Genomic DNA, 25,977 nt, shown 5'->3' with positions numbered 1-25,977 from the left:
CCACCACTTCCCTGGAGAGCCTGTTCCAATGTTTGACCAAAGGAAAGGGACTGTTTGGCAAAGGGAAGCCCATGGATTGAGGATCATCTAATACTGGACAGTTCCCAACTCCTGCCTCCAGCCTGACATGCAGCCTGGGCCGGCAGCAAAGTCCCATCTTATGACTGCAAAACCCCTGGTGTGTGGCCACTGGCTGAGATTTGGGGCTGTCAAGGGCAGCACTGCCACCCCCAGGCTGGGCAGCACTGCCACCCCCAGGCTGGACAGCCAGGAATTCCATACAAAACTGATGTGAGGCTCAGGTCAATATTTAAACAAAATGGAGAACTGTTCCCCCTGGTGATCCAGGAGGAGGAAACCCAGACCTAAAATGCCTCTGCAAAATACCCAACCTCAAGACTTCTCCAGGGACCCTAAAAATAGCAGCTCCTCCAGCTGCCCAGCTTGGCACAGGGAGGACTTACCAGGCTGGCACTTCACCACGCAGAGCAGCCCTGCAGCAGGGCAGGCATCTGCCCCTTTAATTATGCAGCTAATTGAGATGAAGCCCTCAGAGCCCAAAGTCTGGGAATTACAGCAGGGACAAGCAGTGCCCCATATCCCACCATGGTGTGGGCAGCGAGAGGGCACAGGGGAGCAGGGCAGGAGGGTTGGTACAGATGAGGGCAGTGCAATCCTGTCCCATCCCTGGGAATGTCCAAGGCCAGCTTGGATAGGGCTTGGAGCAACCTGGTCTAGTGGAAGGTGTCTCTGCCCATGGCAGGGAGGTTGAAATGGACGGTCTTCAAGGTCCTTTTCAACCCACTCAATCATTCTAAGATTCTACGAAATCTGCTCCTCAAAGATAGCTTGGGACATGCAAATTCAAAAATCCAAAGCCCTAATTTCAGGGATTCCTAAAGCCTGGACTGAAGGTCCCACCAGCAGGCTGGCCAGTGTGCAGACACACATCTCCATGCAAACCCCCAGGGGGGAGCTGCTGACATCCCCTGTCTGGCTGAACCCCATTCCCAACACTGATGTCCCACAGCTCTCCGAGCCTGGCTGTCCCCAGCACCTTTCCTGCTGGAGCAGGTCCCTCCAGCCCAGCATGGGGCAGGTTCCTCCTGCAGTGGAGATTCCCTGTTCCCTGGAATTGTCCCTTCACCCTCCAGCACAGCTCAGTGTATTCCATCAGGCACTGAGCTTCCTCCACACTCATCACAAACTGCTCCCTGTTCCCAAGGAAGGGTATTGGCAAACACTGGGCAGTTATGATAATTAATAAAAACCACATTTTTCCAAGAAGCTGGTAATTAGAATTAGCCCCTGCATGAGCAATGTCTGGCCTGAAGAAGTCAGTTTGTTGTCAGCAGATGTTGTTTTTGATCAATCCAGAGTGTTTTCTGTCATTGACCATGCTGGCCACGAGGCAATTTGGGACAAAGCACAAAGACTAATCATCTGCTGCTCCAGGTAAACATGAGACCAGGGAGTCTTTTCTGGAAGCAGGAAACAGGAATTGGAACCTGTCTTGCAATCCTTCAGGCTCTCAAAGCCTCTTAAAAATGCCAAAAAAACACTAATGGAAAAAGGCTTTTTGTTTTGCACAGGCCAAACCCTGTCACCAGAGATCCCAGTGTGTCCAGGGCCATAGGAATGGATGCCCTGGCCTATGAAATGGGTAACACAGCCCTTGGCTCTCCTTCCTGCCTCAAGGTAAGATCCTGTGCCAGAAGGACAGAGGAGCAAGGGGACAACAGAGGTACTTCTGGCACACACATGAGACACAGACACAGCAGTGGTGACCAACCAAACAGCTCCACCTGTATCTGAGTCCCCTGGGGTCTACTCTTGGAATTCTGGGCTCAGCTGAATGCCCCAGCACAACCCTGTCCAGGCTGGCAGTCATGTTGTTCTCACACCTCATTGACTGATTCTTCCAATGGTGGAAACCAAAGGTCATGTCCTGCAACATGTCCCACAGTAGCACCTCCTCACCCACCCAGCCCTGGAACCCACCCTTTGGCAGTGCCAGGGGTTTGCCCAGAGCCCAACACCCACCAGTGGTGGTGGCACAGGAGTTGCCCAGAGACCACCAGATGCTCATGGCCCCTCATTCCCTCACCTCCCTCCTGGGAATGGGGCACAAGGGGACAAATAAAAGCAGCTGGAGGGTGCAGGGGGAGGGAAGGTGATGTTCACCCCTGGGTGCACCCCCAGCCCAGGATGGGAGTGCTCTGGGCACAGCCCTGCAGCTCCCTCAGCAGCCAACACTTACTCTTTAGCTTGGAGCGCACTTTGTTCGCCGTCTTCTTTATGTCAGACATCAGCTCCTCCAGCTCCTCCTTCGTTTCTGGGGAGAGAGGAAAGAGCAAACATGGATGTGCTGGAGACACCACAAAGATCTGCTGCCTGGGCCTGGAGTGTGTGGAGACGAGCTGGGAGCATTCCCATCCCATGACTGGGAGTGTTACCACCTCCAGACTGGGAGCATTTCCAGTCCCAGACTGGGAGCACTCCTGCCTCCCAACTGGGAGCACTCCTGCCTCCAGCCTATGAGTTCTCCCACCTCCAGACTGGGAGAACTCCCATCTCTGCTCTGTGCTGGACTCTCCTCACAGTCCAGAGACTCCCTGGAGTTGCCTCCAGCTCAGGGGTCCCAACACAGGACAATGGGGTTAAACTGAATGAGGGTGGCGTCAGGTTGGACATGGGGAAGAAATGTTGAACCAGGAGGGTGGGCAGAGGAGCTGTGGCTGCCCCATCCCTGGAAGTGTCCAAGGACAGCTTGGATAGGGCTTGGAGCAACCTGGACTAGTGGAAGGTGTCCCTGCCAATGGCAGGAGATGGGACTGGATGGGCTTTAAGGTCCCTTCCAACCCAAACCATCCTGTGAGTCTGATCTCATCCAGGTTCCTCTCCCAGAAACCAGCATTCCTTGAAGGAGCTGGGATGTGCAGACATGCCCCTCACCACCCCATGCTCCAGGAACTGCCAGACCCCCCAGACACAGCAGCAGGGCTGGAGCAGGGGCACAGCTCCAGTACCCAAGTGTGCCCTGCCAGTGCAGCTCTCCCCGCTGCCACCCCAACACTCCCTCTTGATTTTGATGAGATCAAGACTTGATTAAATAAAACATTGTTTAATAGAGCTGAGGCACATTGAGTGAGTTATGCCAATGGCTCTGATGGCAGCTGCCACTCACAGGCACAATTAGAACATCCTGATGATGGGAATGTGCTGGGGGAAGGTCCCCTCGTACTGGAGGCTGTTCACATTCCTGACCCAGAGCTATGAGCTTCAGTACTATTGGGAAGAGGAGAAAAGGGACACAACTGTGCATTCCTAAACCCCCCAATATTTGCTAGAGAATGAGCACAAACACAGAGACAGGAAGAGGATATTTTCAGTTTGAGTTCTCGTTTAAGTGACTAATTATCTGTTCTTTCCCCATTCTTGAAAGAACTTGTAATAAGAAGTAGTAAATAAATAATATGAAATAGTAAAAATAAGAAATGAGTAATTGTAATAATAAGAAATTAATAATTGTTTCTTAATCAAGCAACAAACCATCTGAGGCTGAGTAACTCCCTGCAACCATCCAGGCTGGAAAAGCAGACAAAGACCCAGGAGTGCTGGGGAAAGCATGGACATGGGGATGGGCTGGGAGTTGGGATTGTCCACCTGGAAAGAGGAAAGCCAAGGGGGTTCCTGCTGCTGCCTGCAAATGCCCTGCAGGGGGATGGGGAGAAGCTGGGGCCAGGCATCCCGCTGATCCTTGGAGCTGACCTTCAGATTTCTGCTGAAACCTGACACTGCACAGGGACAGGACAACCAGTGCTGGGACAAGCAAAATGCAAATCAGATATTAGGGAAAAAAAATGGTCATGGAGAGTCAAACACTGGAGCCAGAGAGGCTGTGGGATGTCCATCCTCAAGGATATTCAGTATGTGGCTGCGTGGAGGTCTGAGCAACCAGATCCAACAAACCTGGTGGAGGGGACTGGGCCAGGGGTCCATATCCACCTTCAATCCTATTAAACAACTTCACATAACTCACTGCCATGTCCTTTCCCTTCTCCCTGTCAATCTGGGCTGAGTGTTTCTCCCCCTCTGCTCTGCCTCATGAGACCTCAGAACTGCCTCCAGCTCTGGGGCCTCCAACATAGGAAGGATGTGGAGCTGCTGGAGCGAGTCCAGAGGAGCCCACGGAGATGTTCGAAGGACTTGAGCACTTCTGCTCTGGAACCAGGCTGGGAGAGCTGGGGGTGTTCACCCTGGAGAAGAGAAGGCTCTGGGGAGACCTCAGAGCCCCTTCCAGCACGTAAAGGGGCTCCAAGAGAGCTGAAGAGGGACTTGGGACAAGGGACTGGAATGACAGAACAAGGGGGAACGACTTCCCACTGCCAGAGGGCAGGTTTTAATTAGACATTGGGAAGAAATTCTTTCGTGTGAGGGTGGTGAGGCCCTGGCACAGGTTGGGCAGAGAAGCTGTGGCTGCCCCATCCCTGGAAGTGTCCAAGGCCTGGCTGGATGGGGCAAGATGACCTTTAAGGTCCCTTATGATCCCATGATACACTGCCATGATGCTGCCACTGAGGACACATGGGGAAAGTGATGAGCACAGTCCTGTGGTGGCCACGCAGGAAGGGGACAACACCACATGGATGGATGGATGGATGGATGGATGGATGGATGGATGGATGGATGGATGGATGGATGGATGGAGAGGACAGGGAAGGGGAGCTGGGTGCCTTCCCTCCAAATATTTCCAACTGAGCAGCAAGGAGGACTCTCCTCCTGGCTGGCTTTGAGTCACAGGCCGTGTGAGGATTACTTGGCGGCCTGGCAGGCACAGGCTGCCCAGACAATTATTTTCACAGCCACAGCGTCTGTTTAAGTGACTCACTCAGATCTATTTAACCATTCACAGCGAGTGACATCCAGCCACGGGGGAGCTGAAGAACCACAACACTGTCATGCCATGGGTGGTGTCACCCCACGTCACAGTGGCACTGAGGGGCAAGATGGGATGTTTCAGAGGGTGGGACAGGCTGCCCACATCCCACAGCACACCTGGAATGTCTGCTCTGCTACAGGAGGAGCAGGGATGTCCCCATGGCCACCAGCATCAGGAGCAGGCAGGTGCAGCAGGCAGGCACACAGGTGCAGGCAGGAGCAGGCAGGAGAGCAGGCAGATAGTCCTCCACCCCTCACAGCTCCCCTGGGCATCACAGTGACAGTGACTCTGCTCACACAGGGCTCAGCCTCGAGCTGCCTCACTCACTGCTCGCTGGGACTCAGAAACCTTCACCTCTGCAACCTGCAAGTCTTTGCTGGCAACAACCAACCAACGTCATCGAGAAAGGCACAATTCCAAACTAATCCTCAGCTGAATTACCTGGCAAAGCAGGGAAGAGGGATCTTTTTGGCAAAGACTTAACTCTTTTAATAAAAAATTAAAGATCCTGAGCACAGTTCCTTGAAGGAAATTTAAGAAAATAAACCTTTTTGTTTGTTTTGGCACTTCCATTTGCAGAATATTGTGTACTTTTTAAAGTTGAATGCAAAGAGGAAGCACAGACCTAGAAGCCCCACAAGGATCTGGTGTCTGTGAGCAAACCATAAAGAATCCTTTCTAGGGATCTACAGAATTGACAGAAATATTTTCCATAGTCTTTTATGGCCTTAAAGCAACACAAATGAAACCTGTTTTAAAAGACACCAGGGAGGAGATTGTCTAGCAAAGTCCTGCACCTGTGTCAGGGCAATCCCCAGTACCAGCACAGACTGAGGGATGGATGGATGGATGGATGGATGGATGGATGGATGGATGGATGGATGGATGGATGGATGGAGAGCAACCCCATGGAGAAGGAAGTCTCACTTGCCAGAAGACATTTGGGACACCAGTGACCTCTGTGCAGTCCTTCAGTTCCCAAAGGCTGACGTTTATTCTTGGAAACAGAGCTCAAAGTCTGACATTGCAACTTATTTATTCAAGCTATGGAAAACTAGAAGAAAATCATCAGACACTGACTCAACCCTTCCTGAATTTTCTTGTTTTTTCAGCTCTGCCCAACACAACCAACTGCAGGAGGTGTGACAGGATGGGGAGCAGGCAGAGGGGGGACAGGGGAGAGCTGCTCCAAGCAGAGCTGGGGCTGTCCCCTCCACACAGAAGCAACACAAGGAGCTCCATCTGCCTGCTGAGCTGCAGAAATAGGGCATGGTGAGGTCATCCATCTGCCTTCCTCAGGAGCGAGGGCACGGGAGACGTTCAGTGCCACTGGGAAGGACCAGCAGCCCTGGAATTTTTAACTTCCTGCATGCCAGGAGGGACAAATCCTGCTTAAAATGCAGCAAGGAGACACATTGCCAGGGTTCAAGGTCAGTGCAAAATGTCACCAGGCTTTTACAAAGGACATAGGACAGAGATGATACACAGAAGGTCTGAAAAGCTTTAGGGATCTCCTGGGATGAAAGGTGCTCCTGGAAATGCCTCCTCTGTCCACCTGTGGTTTTGGGTGACACACAATGGATTGAACTGTAGTTTTTGATTTCTGATGTCCACCATTGCCCTGCACAGGCTGTGCCAGGGCTGAACTACCCTTTCCTTGAAGACATTTTTCCCAATATCCAACCTAAAGCTCCCCTGGGACAACCTGAGGCCAATTCCTCTGGTCCTGTCTCTTGTTCCCTTGGAGCAGAGCCTGACCCCCACCTGGGTCCCCCCTCCTGTCAAACTGTTGCAGAGAGTGGGAAGGTCCCCCTGAGCTTCCTGCCATCCCACTCAGCAGCAAACCCAGACCCACAGCTCATCTCCAGCATCCTCAGCCCAACACATCCCACGTTGCTATTCCAGCTTCCAGCGGGAGGTCGCTGAGCTGGCAGGAAGCAGCAAGGACCAACAGCTCCAAGCAGGGGGAGTTTAGGAGAGCTTTTAATTAAAAGCAGGCAATGGAGCTGATGGAAGCCCTGATGGAAGCACAGGATCTGGTGGGTGCTGCAGGTGGCTGCACCCCCTGGGGACTCATCCCAGCTCCATGAGGGACACCCAATTAAGGCACCAAAATGTATGTGAGTGAATGGCTGTGGATGCTGCTCCCACCTGCTGCAAACGTGCCCATCTGTCAGAGCTTCCCAGCCCTGCAGCAGCATCCCCAAGGTTCTGGCAGGTCCAGTTCTTAGCTGACTGATAAGCAAGTGCTCCTTCCCTTTCCATGCTCTCCTCCAAGTCCTTCCATGCACCCTGTTAGCTCCAGGATGGCACTAAACACCACCAGGAGCACCACCATGGCATCTCCAGCGCCCACTCCCATCCCACTTGGAGCCACACACAAACCCCCAGCAGCTCCAGGATGGACAGAGGGCACCTGGGATGCAGTGCTGGGGCTCACAGGGACCAAAGCCACCCCAGCCCTCCCACGGGCACTGAGGGCACAGGTACCAACCAAAGCTCCTCACCTCTATTTTTACAGCACCAACCACACTAATTGTCTTACCCTCCTTTAATTCTCCTGATCAAATTCCACTTCAAATACTCCATTTATTTTTTCCCAGAAGCAAGGTCGGGTTAATCAGTCAATAATTACCCAGCTCATTCCCTCTCCCTTTAAAAAATTGATGCTGTGCTACCTCCTGCTCTCCTTGTGCCTGCCAGGTATGCCAGGAATTATTGGAAATCAACACTAATGGCAGAGGCACCATCTTACTCAGCTCCTGGAAAACTTCCCAATCAATACCTTCAGGTAGCCTGGATCCAGCAGCGTCTATTTTTGGTATTGACTGTTTAGCAACAACCTGATTTACTGTTGGAACGTTGGAATTTAATCAGCATAAGATACATCACGTGTTTAAAAAAAAAAAAAAGCATTTCCCACATGTTTGTGTCCTTTCTGCATTATTGTCCCATTTTTCTTTATTAATGCACCGAAGTGGTTGAGAGATTTCTGCTCTTCTTTAAGCACCTTGCAAAGACTTCAGCCTGTCCTTTGAGATCTTGGGTGGGTTTTCCAGCTCCAGTTTCTGTCCCACTGGGAGAGAGTGGGAAAATATTCTCCTCCTTCTCATCATGTATGGGAAAATGGAGATGAATGTAAATCCATGGCAAGTAAAGCTCCAAGAGTAGGAGGTGCAGAGAAGTGGCAAGAAAGAAACACTGAAGGATGCAGGGAGGACAAAGTGCTTTCAATTTATTTCCATGAGCACTTGATTTCAAGGAGCAAGTTTGGGTCATCCAGACCACCAGGAGTCCCTGAGCAGTGGGGCTGCACAGGGGTCCTTCCCTCCTGCTGAGATGAGGACATTCCACACTACAGCCATATAAATATTTCTTCCAGGACTGAGGAACACAAACTAGGCTGGATTCGGGATCACAAATGAGCAATTGCAATTCTCTGGGGTTTTTAATTGGTCTTGTAGTATCCTAAGGCACCTTATCCCCTTTCCCAGATCGCAGGACACACCATGGCTCTTCCCAAGAACAGATATACCCCAAATGCTGCATTTACATTTTTCAGGATGAGAAAGCAAGTCTGCCCACAAAGGGCCCCTTGATTGAGCATCCCAAAGGATGGGGGAGAAGCAGGGCCTGATGTGGGGACTGGATCCAGCACAAGAGGGAGGAAAGTCCTTCACCCCAGCACAAGGTGATGCAGATCACCCACAGTGAGCCCATTTGGACAAAGAGACACTGGGCTTTGTGTGGAAAGGCAGCCAGCCAGGGAACTGAGGAAAGGTTATTTTTAGAGTTGCATATTTCCATGATAAAGAGCAAGTATTACCTCTGGCTACAGAGCAAAACTTTTTCTAGCACTGGTGGAAAAAAATGACCTGAAGTAGATCTATCCCCAAGAGCTTCAGCTGAGAGTGCACTCGAGATGCTGCTGTTGGTACCTCAAGCAGCATGTGTGAAATAAAGACCCAGAAAGCACCCAGAAAGAGTTCATACACCTGAGTCTGCCCAATCCAGTGTTTTTTCCCTTAAAGAAAATGGCCTGATTTATATTTTTAAACACTGACTGAAGTGCAGGGAACTCTGTGACTTCACTCAACTCGCCAGGTCCCAGCAAGGACAACACAGAGGCAGGTCACGGTGCCCAGGAAGGGCTTAAGGGCCATCCTGCAGCCACTGCCACCTGCAGCCATCATCCCTGACCACTGCTGGTCTGGCAGCTTCTTCAGATTCCACTACCTCATGGAAATGGGATGGCCCAAACTTTCAAGCTGGAAAGTATCCCCACAGCTTGCCATAAAAATTTGAAGAGATCCAAATAGCCCACTCACAGGGAAAGGTCAAAAAGGCCAAAAACTCCACCTCACAGCACTGGGCACTTGCTTAAGGACTCTTTCATAGAGTCATGGTCTCATAGGGTGGTTTGGGTTGGAAGGGACCTTAGAGACCATCTTGTTCCATCCCTTGCCATGGGCAGGGACACCTTCCACCAGCCCAGGTTCCTCCAAGCCCCATCCAATCTGGCCTTGGACACTTCCAGGGATGGGGCAGCCTCAGCTTCTCTGCCCAACCTGTGCCAGGGCCTGCCCACTCTCAAGGTACAACACTTCTTCCTTCTGTCCAGCCCAAAACCTTTTGCAGGTGACCGTAGCAGCAAGGCAGGGTTTGCTCCATCCATCCCCACCTGCACACATCTCCAAACACCAGAGCAAGCCAGCTCTGAGCCTTCACAGGAGATACACGTGCTGGGCCGGGCCCTCTGCTACAATCCCTGCCCAAGGCTGCCCCACTGCCTTGCTCTTTTGCTTGCTGTTTTACAGTAATCAGAAACAAATCCTTCCTGATCCAGCTGTGGAGCAGGGAACAGACAAGCTGCTGGCTGGGGGCTGCCACCCCCACACAGGGTGAGCAATCAGCAGCCTCTGAGCAGTCCCCCCTGCCAGCATTGCCCAGCTCTGCCCAGCAGCTCCCCATCCACCCACCCTGCTGCTGCCTGGGGGCTGGGGGCTGTAGGAGGTGGTGCTGTGGGATCTGCATGTTGTGGGAGCCGTGTGCCATGGGAGCCGTGTGCTGTGGGAGCTGTGGGAGCCGTGTGCCATGGGAGCCGTGTGCCATGGGAGCCATGTGCCATGGGAGCCGTGTGCCATGGGAGCTGTGTGCCATGGGAGCTGTGTGCCATGGGAGCCATGTGCCATGGGAGCCGTGTGCCATGGGAGCTGTGTGCCATGGGAGCCATGTGCCATGGGAGCCGTGTGCCATGGGAGCCATGTGCCATGGGAGCCGTGTGCCATGGGAGCTGTGTGCCATGGGAGCCGTGTGCCATGGGAGCCGTGTGCCATGGGAGCTGTGTGCTGTGGGAGCTGTGGGAGCCATGGGAGCTGTGTGCTGTGGGAGCCGTGTGCCATGGGAGCCGTGTGCCATGGGAGCTGTGTGCCATGGGAGCCGTGTGCCATGGGAGCCGTGTGCCATGGGAGCTGTGTGCTGTGGGAGCCATGGGAGCTGTGTGCCAAGGGAGCCGTGTGCTGTGGGAGTTGTGGGAGCCGTGTGCCATGGGAGCCGTGTGCCATGGGAGCCATGTGCCATGGGAGCCGTGTGCCATGGGAGCTGTGTGCTGTGGGAGCTGTAGGAGCTGTGGGAGCCATGGGAGCTGTGGGAGCTGTGGGAGCTGTGTGCCATGGGAGCTGTGTGCTGTGGGAGCTGTGTGCTGTGGGAGCTGTGTGCCATGGGAGCTGTGTGCTGTGGGAGCTGTGTGGGAGCTGTGTGGGAGCTGTGTGCCATGGGAGCTGTGTGCTGTGGGAGCTGTGTGGGAGCTGTGTGGGAGCTGTGTGCCAAGGGAGCCGTGTGCTGTGGGAGTTGTGGGAGCCGTGTGCCATGGGAGCCGTGTGTTGTGGAAGCTGTGGGAGCTGTGTGGGAGCTGTGTGGGAGCTGTGGGAGCCATGTGCCATGGGATCTGTGTACTGTGGGAGCTGTGGGAGCCGTGGGGGCCGTGTGCCATGGGATTTACGTGCTGTGGGAGCCGTGGCAGGCAGTGCAATGGGAGCTGTGGGAGCCGTGGGAGCTGTGGGAGCCGTGGGAGCTGTGGGAGCTGTGGAAGCTGTGGGAGCTGTGGGAGCACCTGGAGCCGCGGCAGTGCCGTGGGAGCTGTGGGAGTTGTGGGAGCTGTGGGAGCCATGGGAGCTGTGGGAGCTGTGGGAGCCGTGGAAGCTGTGGGAGCTGTGGGAGCTGTGGGAGCACCTGGAGCCGCGGCAGTGCCGTGGGAGCTGTGGGAGCTGTGGAAGCTGTGGGAGCTGTGGGAGCTGTGGGAGCACCTGGAGCCGCGGCAGTGCCGTGGGAGCTGTGGGAGTTGTGGGAGCTGTGGGAGCCATGGGAGCTGTGGAAGCTGTGGGAGCTGTGGGAGCCGTGGAAGCTGTGGGAGCTGTGTGTCATGGGATCTGAGGGAGCACCTGGAGCCGCGGCAGTGCCGTGGGAGCTGTGGGAGCACCGGGAGCTGTGGGAGCTGTGGGAGCTCTGGGATCCGCGGCACTGCCGACGTGCTCCCCGGCACGCCGCTGCAGCTCCCGCTCCTCCCCGCACAGCGTCAGCTGCGGCGTCACCGCACTGTCACCGCACTGTCACCGCACTGTCACCGCACTGTCACCAGCGGCCCTTCCCACAGCTCAGCAAACATCGCAGGGGAAAGCTCCACTCCAGTGGATAAGGGAACAGGGAATCCCAAAAGCAAGGAGTGCGTCCAGAGAAGGGCAGCAGAGCTGGAAGGGGCTGGAGCAGCAGAGGGAGCTGGGGGGGGGCTCAGCCTGGAGAAAAGGAGGCTCAGGGGGGCCCTTCTCGTTCTCTGCAACCCCCCTGACAGGAGGGGGGAGCCGGGGGAGCTGTTCCCCTCTGGCACACTCAGCATCGCCTCGGAATTTTCTCTTAGCATTAATTATTACACATTAGGAACCTACAAGGATTTAATAGCTCATTCCAAAGCTCTTCCTTCTCCATTCAGCATCTCCCTCCTGCCAAGGCAAGGTGGGACCGTCTTCCCTCACGCTGAAGATGCTGTGTGGCAGATGAAGCCCCCAGGCATCCCAACAGGATGGAGAGATGAAGGTCAGGACCCTTCCCCACCCACCAGTGCTTTCCACAGACAGACCCAAGTGAGAGGCTGGGTGGCACCAGAGGGGAGGACACGGCTGGCAGTGGTGGCCCTGCCCCTGCAGCAGTTTTTATCCAGCACTTCCCCAGGGCTTGCCCTGCTGACACTTAACGAGGGGCCACCACAGCACGGGGCACTGGCCCCGACCGCGCACACAGCAGCAGTTTGGCAGCACCGTGGCCCGGCTGTGCCCGCTCCCTCCTGACATTTCAGTAGCTCTGCGGGAGCTATTTCGGTCTCTGCCGAGGGCACAGCTCCGACACAGGCAGCCACAGGAAGGGGGAGGCGAGGGGGATGCAGGAGGAGCAGCCCCCAGACGATGTTCATGGCAGAACATCACTGCTGTGTCTCCAGGCTGACCTGCCCTATGCCCAGCCACATGGGCTGCTCAGGGACAGGGCAGATTCACTTCCAGCCTGCCCCAGAACTCCACAGGGCTGTCCTGAGGAGGGCATGGAATAACCCCACACAGGGAAACCAGTCCTGCCAACCTCCTTTCACTGCCCCCAGCAGCAGCAGCACCTGCACGTGGCAGTGTGGTCAGACACAGGGTGAGCCTGTGCCAGAGCAGGAGCAGCTCAGCAGAACACCTGGAGCCTGCACAGCATTTCAGAGAATCACAGAATCATGGAATGGTTTAGGTTCGAAAGTACCTTAAAGACCATCCCATTCCAACCCTCTGCCATAGGCAGGGACACCCTCGACTACCCCAGGATGCTCCAAGCCTCATCCAACCTGGCCTTGGACACTTCCAGGGATGGGGCAGCCACAGCTTCTCTGGGCAAACTGTGCCAGGGTCTCACAACCCTCACAGGGAGGAATTTCTTCATAGTATCTAATCTAAATCTCTCTTTTAGATTAAAACTGTTCCCCCTTGTCATATCACTATCTGCATGTATAAAATTGCTCTCCCTCACAGGTGGGTCACGACAGGAAGCCCTTCACTAGCAAAGTTAATTCACTTCAGGCTGCTGAAGAAGCAGCTCAGAGCTTCTCTAGGCAGAGAGCAGGAGCTCCCCAGGGTGCAGGTGCTGTGAGCAGGACCCTGCTCCGGGCTGGCACAGCGATGGGTCCACCCAGGAAACAGAGCTATGATGGCAAACACTGACAACTCCTTTTACCAGCGTTTTTTCACATAAAACTGAACAAGAGGACAAACAAAAAAAGAACAAGATTGAGGGTTTAGATGTTGCTTCATTATCTTTCCTAATTAAGAGCAAAAATTACGCATCCTTCCCCAGATAAATCTTGAGAGCAGCTCCGTTTGACGTGGCTCCACCACTGCAGAAGTGCAACTGCTAAGCAGGATCTTCATAAAACTCAGAGGAAAATAAGGTGGGTGATGTTCTGCTTACATTCTCCAACTTGCTTTCCCACCAGGCTGCTTTCCTGTAGCACCAGCAGCTATTAAAAGCCCTCACAGTACTCTCAAGGCACAGAATTATCTTCCAGATTGGGAGCTCCAGATTCCTTTTGGTCCTGGTGAGATATATAATCCACACATGGTGCTGTTACCCACTCTAAGCACCGTCTCTGCAAGAACCCAGATGGATGCCAAGAATAAGACACTTCTTATAGCTGAGGCATTTTTAAGAGATGTTAACATGCCTTGCATAAACGTGTCCTACTTTCTGACTTGGGTTGAACACACATGAGTCACTCAGCTGCATCCTCCTAAAATCCCACACCTGTACAGAAAAATCCCACCTCCTCTCTCACACACCCAACCTGCTCAGGAAGGGGAGGGTGACAAAGTCATGGACATGTTTTAGCATCATGGTTCCAAAAAAAAAAAAGTTACTCCACATCATTGCCCAACGCTCTGCAGAGTCACCTTCTACCATCACCACAGGCAGATGTTTTTCCAGGTGACCCCACGTTCAGAAGGGACTTGGCCCCAAAAAACAAGGTGTCAGCACAAGGTTTCAATTGCTTTTCATAAAAATTAGTAGGAGAAGTGACAAGAAGTGACAGAGAGACTGTGTGCTCCTTCCAAGCACAGGTACAACGTGGAGGACGTTCCCCACCACACAAGGACAGGGCTTTGCTGCCTTCAGAGAGCAGATTTAGCACCTGACTGGCTCTGCTGTTCCTCCCACACAAAGAGGAGCCTTTCAAGTCTCAATATTGCCACCCCTTCTCCAAACCTTCTCACTATGCTGAAAAGGACAAGAGAGGAAAGGGCTGGCAGAGGTCACACCAGCCACAGTTCCCCACCGGTGGCTTTGGCTGACTGAGAGAACTCCAGAACTTCAGCCTTGTTTCTTCAATGAAAAGCTTCAACGACAAGTCCTGGCAGACTGGGAAGAGCAGCTCCCTGCAGTTGGGAAGAGCAGGGCAGCATCACAGCTTGTTCCAGCAAGCTAAAGGCAAAGGGAGTGCTGAGAAACCCTTCCAGCCAGTCTGCCCCTGCTCTGCTTTTGACCCAGAAACTTTTGAGAAGAAACTTGTGTTTTTCTGTCCCCTAATTAACTGAAGTAACCACTGCACTGTCTTCCCATCTCTGCTTCTTTGCTTGTGATAAATGCTAATGCACCCTGAGCTGCTCCAATTGCTCTCAGGGCTCCAGAGACCCCTCAGGGTCAGCTTCTTCTTGAACCCAAAGTTAAGGTCCTCTTTCCCCTGAGCTTTTGGATGATTACATCCTTTAAGGCAGCACTTAATTTAAGATATTAAAGACCAATAATTGCCTCTACTGGACATTAAGACTGAACTTGAAACCCTTTGACACAACCTGTCCAGCTGCAAAAGTCCAACTGTTTATTGCAGGTTTTGAAATATTTATGCAACTCTAAACCTTTTCAAGTTGCAGTAAAAAGGCAAGCAATATTCCAAGCATTGACCACAGGCATGGAACAAGGGATGGATCCATATCCTGGCATTAGAGGAAGGCTGGAGCTGTCACAGGCTCAATCTGCATGTGGTCATGTCAGGAGTTGATTATTGTTCACCAAAACTTTCCCCAGAGGCTGCTCCCTTCGTGGCTGTGGTTTGAGGGACAGAGGAAGAAGTTTCCATGATGGATGGGACTTGGAACACCATGGTCTAGTGGAAGGTGTCCCTGCCCATGGCAGGGGGTAGAAGGAGATGAGTTTTTAAGTCACTTTCAATCCAAACCATTCTATGATTCTATGATACCCACACTTTTGACCAGATCTGTGAGGGAAAGGCTTCCTGCAGGCTCAGACTGGGGCCGTGGAGGTGGCAGCTATGGGGACACCAACAAAGAAGCCTTTGGGTTGTATGAAATAGCACATACACCCTCTCTCTCTCTCTCTCACACACACACAAACACACACACTCAACAGCTGCTTTGGAGATACTTTACATCAAAGCAGATTAAAACAACATCAAGGGCATTTCACAGATTAATAGAATCATGTAATCACAGAGTGGTTTGGGTGGGGAGGGACCTTAGAGACCATCTCATTCCACTCCCTGCCATGGGCAGGGACACCTTCCACCAGCCCACGTTGCTCCAAGCCCTGTCCAACCTGGCCCTGGACACTCCCAGGGATGGGGCAGCCACAGCTTCTCTGGGCAACCTGTGCCAGGGCCTGCCCACCCTCACAGGGAAGAATTTCTTCCCAATATCTAAAGTGCTACTATCTAAGTGCAACTTCCAGTCCTGACCATCCTTTGCAGTTATCAGAATGATGATGGATCACCCTTCTTATTAAAAGTGCACAGGGAAGTGGTTCACTGCAGGCTGGTAATAAAGAGTATCTGCACAAGATGGTCTTCAGCTGCACACACATCAGTATTTACAGACCAGAAGCCAAGTCCTGACCTGTTGGATTCTACACCACTTGATTAATTATTTACCTCAAAGCTAATTAATCATCCATTAACTCTTCATGATCTTTTCTACCAGTAGGGCACATTCAAAACTGACTCAATAAATGCTTCCAACATCTGCAGCTTCATGTGATTAAGAAGAAAAATCTTCCATGGGAAAGCCCCAGGGCAGACATCAGAGGCCATGTCCCAGCTGCATTTTATCTTCTTTCCCTGACAAGTCTCTGGCCTTGCCTGATCCTCTGTTATCCATCCCATGATGCTCAGTGCTTCTCCAGACAGCACATTTTTTTTTTACTTGCATCCAAAAGCAACTTTTTAATTTACATTTTTGCTAATAAACTGATAACTTGATTAGGAAAATACAGTTCTGCTCCACCTCTGTGGGGTCTGGAAACTCATTAACAGTGCTGAGAGATAAGATGCTTAAACCTATTAAGGAGGCTCTGCTGGCATTGAAAACAAGCTCAAGATTTGTGCTGCCTGCTCTCCAAAAACATCTCTCTGCAGCAAACCCCAGGAACTGAGGCAGGATTGGCAGGAAGGGCTCCAGGGACATGGAAGGAGATGTGGCACCACAAGGGAAGTGACAGGGCTATGAAGAAGGTGCATTCTCCTGTGAGAACCTTCAGACCCAGCCAGAGCCTCCACAGCCATCCTGCCTGAAACAGCAATAATTCCTCCCATTTCCCCAACCACAGAATCACTTGGGTTGGAAAAGCCCTCTGAGACCACTGAGTCCAACCATTCCCCCAGCACTGCCAAGGCCACCACTAAAACATGTCCCCAAGTGCCACATCTACATCTCTGTTAAACCCCTGCAGGGATGGGGACTCCACCACTGCCCTGGGCAGCTGTGCCAGGGCCTGACCACCCTTTCCATGATGAAATTGTGCTCAGTATTCTGAATCTCCCCTGGTGCAACTTGAGGATGTTTCCTCTGGTCCTGTTTCTTGGGAGCAGAGCCCAACTCCCACCTGGCTCTCCACTCCTGTCAGGGAGTTGTGGAGAGTGAGAAAGTCCCTCCTGAGCCACAGACCATCACTGTCACTAACACAGTGATGGTGTGATGTATACTGGGGTGACAGATTAATGTCCTTGTTCCTGTCAGTCAGCATCTGGAAATATCCCATATTCAGGCAGCTGAGCCTGGAATATCCACCTAAACCCCATCTCTCATCCCTCAGTCACAAGCCAGGATTTTATGGCAACACCTCCTCAGCCCACGTGTCCTTATGTCACCGTCTCCAGAGGAGACTGGTCCAAACACAGCACACCATCACCAACTGGAGAGGAACTGGAGCGTGCTAACAACGTGACAAGTGCCTGCAAGGAGAGCCCAGCACTCCACTGATGCAGGAATTGCATCCACGAGCCAGCCACGTTAGGCAGAAGGTCTCAGGTGTGAGAAAAATCATCCAGCAGCGCCACATCCCATGAATCCACGCCCATCCCAGGCCAGCACATCCCCGTTGGGGCAGCCCCAGTGGGCTGGGTGCCCCAGCTGAGCGAGGGGGTACCCGGGGTGTGGGCACTCCTGGAGTGTGGGCTCACAGCTCCATCCCACCTGGAGCACACGGAGCTGTGCAGCATCTGGAACACGCCCCGGTGAGCACCCACAGATTACGGGCAAGGCATCCCAGCCCTGAGAATTTCACAGCAAATTGCAGGAGCAGAAAACAAGTAACAGGTCAAGGGGAGTTTTTGCTCCTTCTGAATGAGCTTCAGCTCGTAAAAGCAGCTGGAAACAGCAGCACCTTTTCATGATTTTTCACTTCCCAGTTGCTCGCTGTATTTGCGACTTGCACCTGCCTGAATTCACTTGGAAATACCTCAGAGCCCCTTCCCACAGCTCTGATCTGGCTGAAGGAACAAAACCCAGGACTGGCACCCACAAAATCACTGCCTGAGGAGCGGGGTGCAGCCCCCCTGGCTCCGAGCTGGGCAGCCCAGTGACAGTGGCCACACACAGCTGTGGGTCCCTTGTCTCTGGCCAGCACCAGTGAGGTGGGTCCCTGTACAGCTGGGCCAGACACACCACTGGGGCTGGAGTGTGTAGGAAGGATTTTGGGATTAAGGGGTAGCAATGCAGCAAACCTGACATGTGCACAGCCCCTGCAGAGTCCAGAGGGCACAGGGATTCAGGAGCCACAGCCCAGCCATGCAGCAGGTTTGTGCTAGGGCTGTATCTGAGAGGCTACATCTTCACTTGGACAACTGGAGGCACTCTGCTCCCAGTGGGAATGGCTGCTCTCCCATGTCCCTCGCTGCCTGCTGGAAGCTTGGCCATGACCTTGGAGGTTCAAACTAGTACAGAGATGAGACAGACACTGGTGGATGCAAGACAGCTGAATCACAGCTGCAGTGAGCTGGCACTGAAGAGGAGCTCGTGCCCAGAGGGAAAGCTGGTGACACTCAGGGAGACTGGAATTGCAAAGAGAAGGGGTTGATGGATGGACTATAAATGGATGGGGAATTGGCTGGATGGCCACATCCAAATCACTGCAATCAATGGCTCAATGTGCAAGAGGAAACCAGTACCAAGTGATGTCTCTCAAGGGTCCATACTGAGACCAGAACTGTTTCATACCTTCATCAGGACATGAACAGTGCATTGAGTGAATCTCCAGCAAGTTTGTGGATGGCACTGAGCTGAGTGGTGTCATTAATGGGCTGGAAGGAAGGGAGGCATCCAGAGGGACCTGGACAAGCTGGAGCAGTGAGTGGGTCCACAGGAATTTCATGAGGTTCAACCAGGCCCAGGGCAATGTCATGGACTTGGGTGAGGATAATCCCCAGTGCCAGCAAAGACTGGAGGATGGATGGAGGTGGAGGAATGGAGTAATGGATGGAGAGCAGCCCTGTGGAGAAGGACTTTCCAGCTGAAGTTCCATTCACCAAAAGTGATTTAGGACATCAGTGACCTCTGTGCAGTCCTTCAGTTCCCAAAGGCTGATGTTTTTTTCTTGGAAACAGAGCTCAGAGTCTGACATTGCAACTTACTTATTCAAGCTGTGGAAAACAAGAAGAAAAACCTCAGATGCTGACTCAACCCTTCCCAAATCTTCTAATTTTTTCATCTCTGACCAACAAAACCATTTGCAGGAGGTGTGACAGAAGGGGGGGAAGGACACAGGAGGGATGGATGGATGGATGGATGGATGGATGGATGGATGGATGGATGGATGGATGGATGGATGGATGGATGGATGGATGGAGAGCACCCTGAGGAGAACAACTGAGGTCAAAAATGGGATATGACCTGGCCATGAAACAGCCCAGAAAGCCAAGTATCTCCTGGGCTCATCCTCAGCAGTGTGGGCAGCAGACAATGGAGAGGATGGTCCCTCTCTGCTCTGCTTTCCTGAGACCATCTTCGAGCTGCCTCCAGCAATGGGGTCCCAGCACAGGACAATGGGGTTAAACTGAACAAGTGTGGAGTCAGGTTGGACTTGGGAAAGAAATGTTGGACCATGAGGGTGAGAGAGTTCACCTCCATGGTGGGGAAGAAGCCAGGGCACACCCCGGTATGGGCTGTGGAACATCCACGAAGCCCAGCCCTCCATGCCAGACTCATAGGACATTCTCCTACTCCCACACCTCCTGTGGGCAGAGAGGAGGGGAAACCAAAATAAACTCCAAGTCCTGATTGAGCTTTTGGACAGCTCCTGGCCCCAAACACTGCCCAGCTCAGGAAACAGGAGGTCCCAGAGGTACCCAGTAATGTCCCACAGATGCCTGGCTGGGTGCCTGCATGGGGGTGGCCAGGCTGGTGAACACCAGTGTGCCAGCTCTGCCAGTGGGATGCCAAGCCCCTGGGTGGCAGGCAGGCAGCTCTGGGCAGGCAGCAGGGCTCTGCCTGCACAGGCAGGGCCTGGCAGCTGCCAGAGCAGCAACCACTCCTTATCAGCAGCTCCCAGGCACTTCCAGGAGGCAGAGCCCTTGCACCCAGCTCCCTGCAGGGCTCCCAGGAACAACAAATGGGCAGCAGTGCCCCCGCGGTGATTAATCATCTTCCTGGGACGCAGGGAATCGTTATTTGCCACCCCCCAGTGCAGCTGCTGCTGCGCCCACACGCAGCCGGTGGCACCCCCGGCTCCACCGCGGTGCAGGAGGGGGGCGGCGGGCACAGACCCTGGCGAGGGGCTGCAGGGAGGGGGCTGGCATGGCCTGGCAGGGACAGTGGGCAGGAAAGTGGGTGCAGTGGCAGGGCTATAAAACACCAGGATTTTGGGCAGAGTTTGAGGAGAAATGGGAGGTATTTGCTGTGTGAAGGTTTTCTCCCCAAACAAGCGCTGAAATGATTTGGAATGACAGTCAAACACTTGATTACTGCAGTGATTCCGTCAAACCTACAGCAGCACTGAGAGAACTGCCTTTACAAAGGAACAGGATTGTCACAAAATCGGAATCATGTAGGCTGGAAAAGCCCTCTAAGATCAACGAGTCCAACTGTTAACCCAGCACTGCCAAGGCCACCACTAACCCATGTCCCCAAGTGCCACATCCACGTGTCTGTTAAATCCTTCCAGGGATGGCGACTTCGGCACCCTGGGCAGCTGTGCCAGGGCCTGACCACCCTTTCCATGAAGAAATTTCCCTTCATCTGGCTCCAATCTCCTGTCAGGGAGTTGTAAGGACCAAGAAGGTCCTTCCCAAGCCTCTTTCTCCCCAACCTGAGCCCCTCAGCCACTCCTCACAGAACTGGCTCTCCAGACCCTTCCCCATCCCCATTCCCTCCTCTGGACACACCCAGTCCCAAAACTGATCCCAGCATTTGAGATGAGGCCCCACCAGTGCCCAGCACAGGGGGACAGCCCCTGGTGTGCCCACAGTGGGATCCCCACAGGTGATGCTGGAGACCCAGGAGATCCCAGGAGTTCCTGGCCACGCTCCTCTTCCTGCCTGTGCCCAGATCCTGCTGCTCCTGCACTCAGCGTGCCTAGAAAGCACCAGCCTCCCCTGCATGAGAGTAATCCCGGGAAACAGTAACAGGATTTAGGGCTTGTTCATCTCAGCCCTCCTAAACCCGTTTCTGCAGATAAGGGATTATCCCCAGCGTCAGCACCGAGACAGTGCAGGTTCAGCAGCAGAAGGCTGAGCTCAGCTGCAAAGGGACCAGCACTGGGGCTGGATGGGGAATGCTGTCCCCAGGGTCTGCATCCCCTCTGCCTGCACAGGAGGGCTCAGTGCTGGGGGACACTGCCCATCCAGTGGGGACAGGCTCTGAGAGGCATCAGTGCTGTGCCAGCGGCAGTGACGCAGCAGGGCAGGGCAGGGCTGGCATTGCCACCACACAGATGCCAGGCTGCCACCCCTGAGCCTGCCATTCCCTTCTCCCAGCACTTCCCAGAGCAGCATCACACTTCTGCTCTTTCACCCTCCGGCCTTCATGTCCCACTCGCCCACCCCCCTGTCAACACCAAGCCTGAGAGCCAAAAGCTTTGGGAATCCCAGTCATGTTGATGCCATGAGGAGGACAGGAGGGATGGGGAATGGATGGGGAGGGATCCTGGCTGCTGGAAGATGAGAGAAACTCAACCACAGGCCAGAGGCAAAAGGCAAGTGACACCCAGGAGCAGTGCCACTGCAGCACTTGTCCCTGTGGCTCCCTCCCAGCCTCCCACCTGCTGGGCCAGGGCTGAAGTCCAGCTCATTGCCCACTGTAGCAGTGGCTCTCTGGCTCCTCTTCTCCCCTTGGCACACAGGGCCCAGCTGGCACCAGTCACTCCAAATCCAGCAGGGAGAAGCAAGGAGAGCCTGAGGACACTGTGCCACAGGAGCCCCGCTCAGCCCACTGCACCCACTGCTGGCTGGGGGAGCCCTGGGCTGGGACTGAGCTCTGCCAACCTGTGCTGAAGGGCAGAGCTGCCATATCCCCTCATGTTTTCACTCCTTTCCCTTATCCCTCCCTCTTTCTAACCTCCCTGGGCCAAAACCTCAGGCTGCAGGAAAGGGCTCACAGCCTCGTTGTGCAGCCAGGACCACCAGCATGGCACAGCTCGCTCATCCCATCACCAAGACCACAGCCATGGCTCAAGGGCTGGGAAAAACAAGGGGAGTGGGGCCCAATTCACATGCAGACATGAGGAGACAGCAAAGAGAGACACAAAGGTTCCACGGGCAGGAGGGTTCAAGACAGTGATGCCCCTGGATCCCCTCACTCTCAGAGTCACATCCCACTCTGTCCCAAACCACCCAGGACACAGCAAGAAGGGGCTGTGATACCATGCTGGGTGATGCTACTGCCAGACACACAAAAGCCAAGGAGCCACAAATCCCTCAGGAACTACAACAGGAGCATCAGGCACCTTTGCAGCTCCACAGCCACCTTCTTGCTGCCCACCACACACCAGGCTCTGGGGTACAACAGAGAGTACAGTCCAAACGAGATAAAGTTTTCCAGCAGCAGCAATAACACATCTTCCAGGAGTGTCACTAACCACTTGGTCTAAATTAAGCCCCAAATAATTACAGAGCAGCTGATTTTGATTTTTTTTTCATGTTGCCATGATTCAGACTCCAGTTAATTGATATTTACTCTGCAGCCAGTGTGGTGGATCCTCCAGCGCTGCTCAGCGTGACGGAGCACACAGTGGGTGCTGGTGATCCCAAGGCTGGGCTGTGGGGAGGGGCTCCATGGGAAAAGGGAACCTCACCTGGGATAACACATGGTACATTAAGGGGACACAAGAGAAAAAGCCACAGGGGCACAGGAAGAGAGGAGAGAGATGTCCCAGGCACCCTCACTGCAGCACTGGCATGATGAAGAGCAAGTCTATACATCCTATTCCTGTGGGCAGCACCTGAGAATTGGTAGTGGGTGTCACCATGCTGAGCAGAACATGTGGGAGCCCCACAGAGGTCTATGCTGAGTGGTGGCAACAACCAGGGAAGATGAGGGCCAGCATGAGCATCCCTGCCTCTGTGGCATGAGAACCACTGGCACCCACGGCACGCATCCTGCACCCATGGCCTGAGCATTCCTGGCACCCACAGGGTGCATCCTGCACCCATGGCCTGAGCATTCCTGGCACCCACAGTGTGCATCCTGCACCCATGGCCTGAGTATTCCTGGCACCCACAGTGTGCATCCTGCATCCATGGCCTGAGCATCCCTGCAGCCATGGCCTGAGCATCCCTGCAGCCATGGCCACTCCTGCTCTGCCTGCACCTCGTGACACCCACAGGATCAGTGCTGGGAGGTGCTGGGCTGGTTTAATGCTGAAGGACAGCATTCTGCCAGCTTATTCCCAAAGACCCTGAGGAAGGTTGGACTCTCCACCCCCTGGACAGCTGTGTCCACAACCCAACATACAGCTGAGTCACTTACTCACATGTAGAGGGGCCACCATGACCCACCAGCCCTTGCTCTGTCCACATCCTTCATACACCCATCACCTGTGGCTGCCTGAGCTCAGCACCCTCCACCCAAACACATGAAATCCCCACTCCATCCCACACAGACAGATCCCAACTTCCAGAGGAAGTGAAAGGCAACCCAGTCTGAAAAGCTCAAGAAAACCTGACCAGCAGCCAGGGCCCTTCAGAAATCCTGGAGATCTTATGCCCTGGGCTACCCCAGCCCTTCAAAACCAGAGCTGGGGCAGGGGCTGGGCACTGGGAAGGCTGGGATTGTGCAAAGCCCATGCAAAGCACCCGAGCTGCTGCAGGGACCCATCAGGATGAAGCCAGAAGGGCAAACAGCTATTTAAGCTAAATATATTTGTTCTTGGGCTGACGTTGGTGCAAAAATCAATTGTAAACAGACTCAGGCTGGAATTGAGAAGATGGGTCCTGACCACCATCCCAGAATGGCCCTTCAGTGAGGATTACTGGCAGCAGAAACACAACCCATCCAAGACGGAGCTGCAGCAATGCATGCAAGGGTGGCAACAAGCATCTGTGTGACATGGGGACAGGATGCAGCACCTGAGGCAGCCTGAGGACAGCGTGGCACTGCCACAGTGGCCATGGGCAGCATCAGTGCTGCATTGCCAAGTTAAATTGAACAAGAGCGGGATCAGGCTGGACACAAGGAAGAAATATTGGACCAGGAGGGGCTGGTATGGGTTGCCCATAGAATCTGTGGCTGCCCCATTCTTGGAAGTGTTCAAGGCCAAGTTGGAAGGGGCTTGGAGCAACCCAGTCTAGTGGAAGGTGTCCCTGCTCATGGAGGGGGGATTGGAACAGGAAAATCTCTGAAGGTCCTTTCCAAATCAAACCATTCCATTCACCACTCTGCATCTGTCCTTGCCTCAGGCCAGACCTGAGCTGGATGTGACTGGGGCGGGGGGAGCTGCAATAAAGCTGCAGACAAGAGGTGAGAGCAGGAAGTGAATGGAGGCACATCTTGCTTTGTTTTTTGTGTCCAGGACATGCCCAGGCACCTTTTGCTTCAGTTTGTCTCCTTGCCCACCTGGCACATCTCTCGGCCAGGAAATGGTCTGCTAGGAATTAGAGGCCACTCTCCAAGGAACTCAAATCTCCTCCAGCAGCCAGAGAGACTGAACAAGTTACCCTGGCCTTACACCCTTGTGTCCAACACCACCACCCCAAGCCTACACAGCTAAAATTATGAAGCTGGAGGTCAAATGTCCATGGAGCTGACCCTCCTCTTTTGTCCTGGTGCACTGTAATGGACCTGCTTCCAGGTCTGAAATATTTCTTGGGTCTCCCGAAGCCTGCAGAGATGGGCTGAGCTGCCAGGCTGCCAGGCACCACTTGGGATTTGAAGATTTACGTTCCCAGAGGCAATTCATTGAGCAAACAGCGTCCCTTACATAACACAGCATGGCAGAGCAGCCACTGGAGGGATGCCACGCTTAGAGAAGAGGGATGGCAAAGGAATCCTGCCCAGCCACTCCAGGATGCAAACATCATTTCACTCCTCGCTGATTGGAATGCCACCCAAAGCCACCTCCTGTGGGAGGTGACCTGGAGCGAGGAGGATCAGCCTGTTTCAAGCACCAGGAGCAACAACGGGCATCGCAGCTCACCGGGAAGGGTTTTAGGAATGGGTTTACCAGGAGCTGTGACTCAGCCAGGAGTGGAACCAGCAATGGCCCCAGACCGAGGAGGAGCTCAGCCCCTCAGCTGCTCCCAGCCCAGCCCAACCCCACCGTGACACTGCCCAGCTCAGAGGAGACACCCTCCCTGTGCCCCCATGGGGTCTGTCCGAGCTGCCAGGCGCAGGCAGGGGCTGTCACCTCGCAGGCTTGGTGGCAAAGCCAGCCAGCTGCCCACCCACTGGGCTCCAAAATAAGCCCAGGCAGCAGTGGCAGATCCAAGAACAGTGTGTGCAGCCAGCAGAGGGATCAGCAGGGAGGGGAGGGCTGAGCCTTTCCGTGAGACACGGATCCAGTCCCACAGCTCTGCTGCACTCCAGGCAGGTGGGGAAATGCAGGTCTCACAGACACCTGGACCTCAACTTCTCCTGCACCAAGGGCTTGCACCTGCCTAAGCACAGAGGTAGATTCCAGGGGGATTGGACCTCTCCTCTATTAGTGAGCCTAAAAAGGCAGCAATCCATCCAACAGCCACTACACATCCCTCCATCCAACCCTTCACTCAGTGCTCCAACAGCAACTTGGAGCATCCATCACTCAAACTACCCGCCAAGCTCTGCTGATCTGCTAAAGCCCCAGTCAAAGGTTCTCCAGCTCCAGGAGGGACTTGGTGAGGGTGATAAGGTACTGGCCCTGGCACAGGTTGGGCAGAGAAGCTGTGGCTGCCTCATCCCTGCAAGTGAACAAGGCCAGGTTGGACAGGGCTTGGAGCAGCCTGGGCTGGTGGAAGGTTTCCCTGTCCATGGCAGGGGGTGGAGCTGGATCATCTTTGAAGGTCCCTTCCAACCCAAACCACTCTGTGATTCTGAGTCTAATCACCACGGATCAATCCTGCTGCACCTCCTGGACAGACCACAATGTTACAGAACACTGATTTCCAAACAATGTGTGGGCTCTTCTTTTGCTGCCCAAGCAGTTCTTGGCATGACAAACTGAATTCTCTGCAGTACCAAGGCAAGGTAACACTGTAAAACAAAACCAGAAGCGTTCCCAATGTCCTGGAAGCTTCTGGAAGCCACAGCCATGTCAACCAC

General features: G+C 53.8%; 1 protein-coding gene across 1 annotated transcript in view; it reads right to left on the bottom strand.

Moving 5' to 3' along the window:
* STX1A (syntaxin 1A) overlaps positions 1–25,977 on the bottom strand; it is a 55,724-nt gene that overhangs the window by 13,218 nt on the left and 16,529 nt on the right. Inside the window, exon 4 of the mRNA XM_071574738.1 lies at positions 2,261–2,335. Coding sequence (XP_071430839.1) covers positions 2,261–2,335 — 75 coding nt within the window. The remainder of the gene's footprint in view (positions 1–2,260; positions 2,336–25,977) is intronic.

The sequence above is a fragment of the Pithys albifrons genome, chromosome 21 (assembly GCF_047495875.1).
Source record: "Pithys albifrons albifrons isolate INPA30051 chromosome 21, PitAlb_v1, whole genome shotgun sequence".
NCBI classification, from domain to species: domain Eukaryota; kingdom Metazoa; phylum Chordata; class Aves; order Passeriformes; family Thamnophilidae; genus Pithys; species Pithys albifrons.
Note: the sequence above shows the minus strand (reverse complement) of the source record. Positions and strands in the feature narration are given on the sequence as shown.